Genomic DNA, 7,410 nt, shown 5'->3' on the forward strand with positions numbered 1-7,410 from the left:
CACTAATCCAACATACTGATTCTAGGGCTTATTCATTCAACCTTTTCTATTGCCAACAAACAAGGATTCATGGTAGTTGACGGGAAGCGGAAATCCAAAATTTGCAACTGAAGATATTAATCCAACATTAACAATGGCTAAGGAATGCTTAATATGCAGAGCGCCATGAGTCTGGGCACTTGTAAAAGGCCGTCTACCAGGCAGGGCTGTGGTATTGTTTAAAAGAGCTTGCCGCAAGGATTCCTATGATAAGTGATTTCCACAAATGCAAAAAAAATTATATACACACACACACAAAAACAAATCACAGTTATGCCCCATTGAGGTTGTACACAGCCTCTCAGCAGCTAGAGACAATGTTCTCTCAACCTGTTGAGAGAATGTTCTATGGCAGGAGTCTCTTCAAACTTGGCCCTTTTATGACTTGTGGACTTCAACTCCCAGAATTCCTCAGCCAGGCACACATGCCCGGCTGAGGAATTCTGGGAGTTGAAGTCCACAAGTCATAAAAGGACTAAGTTTGAAGACCCCTGCTCTATGGGTTGGTGGATCTGGACTCCCCTCCCATACTGATAACATACCCATTTTAGGTCAACCTCCAGAGGTCAAAAAGGTCAAGATGGCTCTGACAGGGCTTCAGTTGCAAGGTCATGACCATCTTCACATTTTGGCCAACCTTGCAGATGTTCCTGCTTTATATGGCAAAAAAAGTTGGTTTGTACAGATGGACCAGGATTTCATGGTTAGCTGCAGCTGAGCTGAGGCTGCCATCCTCATGCTGCTCAGAAGTTCTGTGTAACACACAAGGCACCTCTTGGCCAAGGGAAACGTCTTGGCTGAAACAACCCCCCCCAAAAAAATATCCCAAACCAAAATAAAAACCAAACCCCAAACGCAAACAAAGGCTGCCAGTTTCAACATTGAAGCATATATTGCCGAAAGACCATACCTCTTCGATTAATTTAGTGTTTGACTTCTCTAGTGAATCGACGCGTGTATGGAGGCTGCTGACTGTACTACTGAAAACAATAAAAAAAAATCTTCAGAATTATTTCTACAGTTATGCAGTAGTACAAGCTGATTTACAAAACCTCCTAGCGACTGCTTGGTGCCCAGCAACAAATGCATCAGAAGACACTTCCTGACACCACTCCTCAAAATATATAGTGTTTGTATTCTTTCTTATTCATAGCTCACACAACTAGACTTCCGTTTCTAGTCTACGGACTTGATACATCCCGATGATGATGGTGATGATGATGATGATGATGATGATGATGATGATGATGATAAGGAGGAGAAGGAGGAAGAGGAGGAGGAGGAGGAGGAGGAGGAGAAGAAGAAGAAGAAGAAGAAGAAGAAGAAGAAGAAGAAGAAGAAGAAGAAGAAGAAGAAGAAGAAGAAGAAGAAGAAGAAGAAGAAGAAGAAGAAGAAGAAGAAGAAGAAAAAGAAAAAGAAGAAGGAGGAGGAGGAGGAGGAGGAGGAGGAGGAGGAGGAAGTAGTAGTAGTAGTTGGAAGGGACCTTGGAGGTCTTCTAGTCCAACCCCCTGCTCAGGCAGGAAACCCTATCACAGGGGTCTTCAAACTTGGCCCTTTTATGACTTGTGAACTTCAATTCTCAGAATTCCTCGGCCAGCGTGCCTGGCTGAGGAATTCTGGGAGTTGAAGTCCACAAGTCATAAAAGGGCCAAGTCTGAAGACCCCTGCCCTATCATTTCAGACAAATGGCTGTCCAGTCTCTTCTTGAAAACTTCCAGTGTTGGAGCATTCACAACTTCTGGAGGCAGGCTGTTCCACTGGTTAATTGTTCTAAATGTCAGGAAATTTCTCCTTAGTTCTAGGTTGTAAAAGGATATTATACAGGCAATCCTCAACTTATGAATGATTGTTTATAATGATCGTTCAAAGTAATGATGGCCTTGGAAGGGCTGCGTTATGGCCAGTAAAGCATTTCCTACCATTGTAAAAAATTCCCCCTGTCCATAGTCACATGAACTGCATTTTGTGCATTTGGCAATCATCTTACATTTACAACCATCTGCCGCATGTCAAAGTCACAACTGCAATTTGCGATATTTTCTGCCAGTTTCTGGCAAGAAACCACCCATTCAGAAAATTGGATTTGCTTAACGACCGTGTGATTCACTTAATGAGCACCATAAAACCAGTTGAAAAGCTGGGTCCAGTCTCATGGGTGCCTCAACTTGCAACTTCAATGACTTACAATTGAAATTCTCTCCCAATTGTGGTCATAAGTCAAGGACTCTCTCTATGATTGTTGCATTTAATTTGTTCTCCTCTTATGATCTGGAGAAGACTAATTATTACTATTAGCCTTCTTGGTGGGTTCTCTTAAAGAATGTGAGAAAGTTCATATTACCTGAGGACAAAGCTGTACATACTGACATAGCCCTTACGCTTTATCTAAACCAGTCTTACTGCAGTGAGTAAGTCTGGAGTGAGATCTGAATTGGAGCCCTGCTTCTATTTGACATCACAAAGCTCAATGTGCATGAACAACCATTTTAAACAGCCATGTCATATCAACTGGAAAAATACACAAGTCTTTAAGTATACCTTTAATACTTTAAATACTTTAAAGAAGTATAGTTTACTTATTAACAGATGCCCTACGAAAAACACATGCGGAACCAAATGTCATCTCTTCTGTATTAGTGTTACTGTGTTGTTAGTCTACCTGATAAGAGAAGCATATTAAAATGGAGCGATCATGGCAGTATTAACTCTTTGATATAATAGCTAATAAATTTCTTTTAGGGTTCCAGATTAAAAACATAATCATATTTTTGACGTAAACTATGCTAAGATATTTCTAACCAAGATCTATCAGGGTGGGGATTACAAGTCAAGAGGGTGGTTGTGACTGCAAGATACCTAGCTGGAAACCAGGGGACCTTGAGTTCTAGTCCTCCTTTAAGCATGAAGCCAGCATGGAGACTTTGGGCCAGCCCCTCTTTCTTAGCAGAAGGAAGGAAGGAAGGAAGGCAGGAAGGCAGGAAGGAAGGCAGGAAGGAAGGAAGGAAGGAAGGAAGGAAGGAAGGAAGGAAGGAAGGGGGAGGAAGGAAGGAAGGAAGGAAGGAAGGAAGGAAGGAAGGAAAGAAGGAGAAAGGGAGGGAGGGAGGGAGGGAGGGAGGGAGGGAGGAAGGAAGGAAGGAAGACAAATCACTTCTGAAAAAAGTGATTGCCAAGAAAACCACGGGAAATAGTCCAAGTAGTTGCCAGAAGACCACACAAACCGGAAAAAAATGTGATCATGTGTGCACTGAACTTGAAAAAAAGGTCAGGTTTTGATCCTGTTACCATCTTGATTTTTTTACCCCCCCCCCTCGCCATGGACAACCTTGCATTTCACAACCATTCCCAACTTATCTTTTTTCTATTCATTATTCAATAAATACTAGTACTTTCTATACCTGATAATTACCAAAGTAATTGTTTTTAAAACAGGAGACACCTGTCTTCTAACACAACTTATCCTTACTTCAATTGCCGGTTTAATTCTTCAACGTAATTCTTCTGATCCAATATTGCAGCGATATGGTCGTTTCTAAAAGAAATTTAGTTTTAGTTTAGAATATTTAATGTTTAGTTAAGACATTTGATCTGATATCTGAGTCTCGAGAATTGCATGTGAAAAATTTCTATTTACTATATACCGGAAATATGTTCTCCATAAATTAAAAAACAATATCTGGATATGGCTTGAAATATAGAACATTCTGTGTAATTAGCACTAGTATTAGCTGGATAACCACCATCAACAATCTTGGAGTCTGTTAAAAAAAAGTTTCTTTGATTTTCTCAAAAAATGGAAATTAAACATTGCTCTAAGGCAGGGGTGGGCAACTATGGCTCCTTTATAACCTATGGACTTCAATTCCCAGAATTCCTGAGCGCCAGCATGGCTGACTTAAAAATTCTGGGTGTCATAAAGGGGCCATGGCTGGCTCAGAAATTCTCGGGGTTTAAGTCCACAGATCATAAAGGGGCCATAGTTGCCCATCTGTCCTCTAAAGATTTACATATGACTTTGATTATCTATTTCCCCAAATTTATATTAGATATTAATAGGATGACTGTTCATATCTCTGTTCTGCATTTGTGGATTAAACAATCCTCTTTCATTAAACATTGATTTTTTTTTTAGTTGCTCCATGATTTCTGCTTTTTGCCCTTGAAATCTATGACCCCAAAATGTACAACTTTTTTCACAGTAGGCCAGTGGTCTTCAAACTTGGCAACTTTAAGACTTGTGGACTTCAACTCCCAGAATTCCTCAGCCAGGTTGGCTGAGGAATTCTGGGAGTTGAAGTCCACAAGTCTTAAAGTTGCCAAGTTTGAAGACCCCTGCAGTAGGCTATAATTAGTAGTATTATTATTATTTTCCAGACTCATAGAGATTTACATAATGGAAGAGAAAGTAGTAAAATTAAACACAGAGAGAGAGAGAGAGAGAGAGAGAGAGAGAGAGAGAGAGAGAGAGAGAGAGAGAGAGAGAGAGAGAGAGAGAGAGAACACATACTTATATGTACAATAAGTAAAATAAGTAAGGGCAAATAAGAGTCACCTTCTAGAGAAGATGGGGGCATAACGTTTTAATAAATAAATAAATAAATTGCTTCTGGACTTTGTGCTTGATGTGGAAAAATGAAACTTTATCTTTGGGTTTTGCTGATTAGATAGGTTTGTTGTTATAGAAATGAGTAGTATAGTTATATAAAAACAAAAAGTTCAGGCTATATGTTATTACCTTATACTACTGCACTAAAAAAAGTAGAAAGTCAACGCTTTTCTTTCTTTTTCCCCTTTTCCCCTCTGCCTTTTCCTCTTCCCTTTCCCCCCCCCCTTTATTTTCATTTTTCTTTGCATTTTATTTTTTGATAAATACATTTTTTTAAAAATATAAATAAAGTCCTCTAGAAAAGTTTGGCCTTTGCTAACTTGAGGAGAGAGTCAGTTTGAGCTTCTTGGTTATGGTGCTGGCCAAGAAGTGTGGAAAACTGAATTCTAGCCCTGCCGTAGGCACAAAGCCAGCTGGATGACTTTGGACCAGTCCCTCTCTTTCAGCCCTAGAAAGAAGGCAATGGCAAACCACCTCCAAACATGTCAAGAAACTGCACTCTTGAAGGAATTAAAAAAACAAACCCCACCCAAATTCAAGAAAGCCAGCTCTGAGTAGCCAGATTAACATCTCCGTGGCTGGTTCTTGCACAGTAGAGTCCAGCCATTTCTGACCTCATCCCTGCCCCCTCATGAAATCAGGGCAACACGAGCAATTCATGGATCAAATCTGGTTAGAGCAGGTGGTTACATAAGTATGCAACTTATGTGAAGCCTCAGAGGGCTTTGTAAGTCAGAACTAATGCACATGAGGTACAACATGGCATAAAATGGAGCACGCGTAAAGATTCCCTTCTGAACAAAAGGAATATTTTTTGTGAGGGGAAGGACACTTTTGGTTTCCTTCCAGGGTGATGGTTTTTTCAGCCACTTAGTTCAACATGCTAAAAATTCTACTAAAACTCACCTTTCTTTATCTTCAGTGTCATCTTCACTCTTTAGATACATGGAGAAATCAATTACACCAACCTTTAAAAAAATATATTCAAATGTTGCAAAGTGAAATAAAGGAACAGCTAGGGAATAAGCTTCATTCTCCTTCAGATTTAATCAAATTCAACAGAATGGGAAATTCCACATTTGGTAATGATCACATTAATGGTTTGGATTGTATTGACCAATGCCATTTTGCAACAACCGGTCTCCCCCAAATTTGCTCCCAGGAGTTAAAATCTTCCAGACCCAAATGGGTCGACAGTGGAGCAAACACATAATTGATCGAGAGCAATGTGCAGTATCCATAAATGAATAAAGGTGTGCTACTTTAATTATGAATATTATATAGCCAAGCCTACATTATAATACATTCCAATACTGGTATTTTTTCATTATTCAAATGTTTAAGCCATCTCATTGAGTTTACAATATTAAGGTCTAAATATAAGCCAAAACACAGGTTTCATACACATCCTGAAGGACCTAGAACATTTTTTTACAAGAGAAAAAAAATAGCTATCCTATATTTGAAAGATTTTCCAGTCAAGAAACCTTGCTCTTAAGACTACATATACATAAAGGTTAGAATAGTTTACTTAGTATTATTTTTAATTATTAAAGTGATGTTATTATTATTGTCTTTAATAACTGTATATTTGCTTAAAAGAGAGTTAAAGGAGGTTATAGATATGTTATTTTAATACTTGATTAATGTTAGTTAGAGTATGATTATTTTATTGTTAACCCTGTGATTGGCTCTGGGAAGTGAGGGGGGAGTGGAAGGGTGGGTTTGGGGAAGGGGGGGATTTATATTGTAAAATTTTATAAAATTTTCAATAAAAAAAAAAGACTACATATACTATACGATTGCGGTGTCTACTTACTTGTGAATCCAAATCTTCTCCTTTAATACACAAGTTTGCATCAATGACATTTAACCCAACAAGCAATCCAACAATGACAGCTCCTTCTTCTTCCATCATCACTGCATGGTGTTCATAAAATTCACTGTAAAAGCATTTTCATATAATTTAAATGGCATTGTCAATTACTGGTCAATTTCATAGCTGACCAATGTCAAAATGACTCTATGTGACAATTCAAAAACAAGTTGTCTTCCTCATGAAAACAGACACCACTGTTATGGAATTTTATTTAAAAGGATGCAAAGGAGCAAAATTGGGAGTTTAAAACTTGTCTAGGTCCATAGATTAGAATCAGCACTACTGATTGTCAAAGGCCGAAACATAGTATATCTCCCCTATGCTCCTATGCTTCTTCCCCTCTACAAAAGCTTTGGCTGCAGTTAAATATTTATTTGACTTTGATGGTATGACAGAATCCTTCACAATTTTTTTTTTAAAAATTGCATGGTCCACAGAGATCTCATCATTTTTCCATAATTCCAATGATACACGAATGATACACAAATATGTACCTCGTGGTTCTAAACATGTTGACTCTGTTACCAAAGATCAAGCAGAGGCAGGTCACTCAAGCTGTATCCAATGTCAACAGAAGTAGAAAAAGTAAACCTGCTAATGGTTGGGTGTCCCACGCTGCAACCAATTGCAGGTGCTTGATCAACTAGCATCAGCAGCACTTAAGGTCATAATACACTGAGAAAGAACATCCTCAAACGATATCCCACACTGCATTTAATATTTGCATGAGGATGAAAAAGACTGTCTGAGCAACAGAGGCTTTGCGCAAGGAGAATAACAGAAATAACATTCCTTGTCTAGAATAAAAAAAACAAGAGAAAACTGCTTTAAAAAAAAAAAAAAAAAAAAAAAAAAAAAAAAAAAAAAAAAAAAAAAAAAATAAAAAAAA

At 38.4% G+C, this 7,410-nt stretch overlaps 1 protein-coding gene across 1 annotated transcript in view; it reads right to left on the minus strand.

Moving 5' to 3' along the window:
- Positions 1 to 7,410, minus strand: part of RUFY2 (RUN and FYVE domain containing 2) — a 36,545-nt gene that overhangs the window by 20,879 nt on the left and 8,256 nt on the right. The window contains exons 5-8 of the mRNA XM_015816661.1: positions 6,462 to 6,585; positions 5,549 to 5,610; positions 3,503 to 3,568; positions 950 to 1,019 (exon numbers count right to left, since the gene is read on the minus strand). Of these exons, the coding sequence (XP_015672147.1) occupies positions 950 to 1,019; positions 3,503 to 3,568; positions 5,549 to 5,610; positions 6,462 to 6,585 (322 nt within the window). The remainder of the gene's footprint in view (positions 1 to 949; positions 1,020 to 3,502; positions 3,569 to 5,548; positions 5,611 to 6,461; positions 6,586 to 7,410) is intronic.

Source organism: Protobothrops mucrosquamatus, unplaced genomic scaffold, assembly GCF_001527695.2.
Source record: "Protobothrops mucrosquamatus isolate PMUCROS unplaced genomic scaffold, P.Mucros_1.0 scaffold479, whole genome shotgun sequence".
Classification (NCBI taxonomy): domain Eukaryota; kingdom Metazoa; phylum Chordata; class Lepidosauria; order Squamata; family Viperidae; genus Protobothrops; species Protobothrops mucrosquamatus.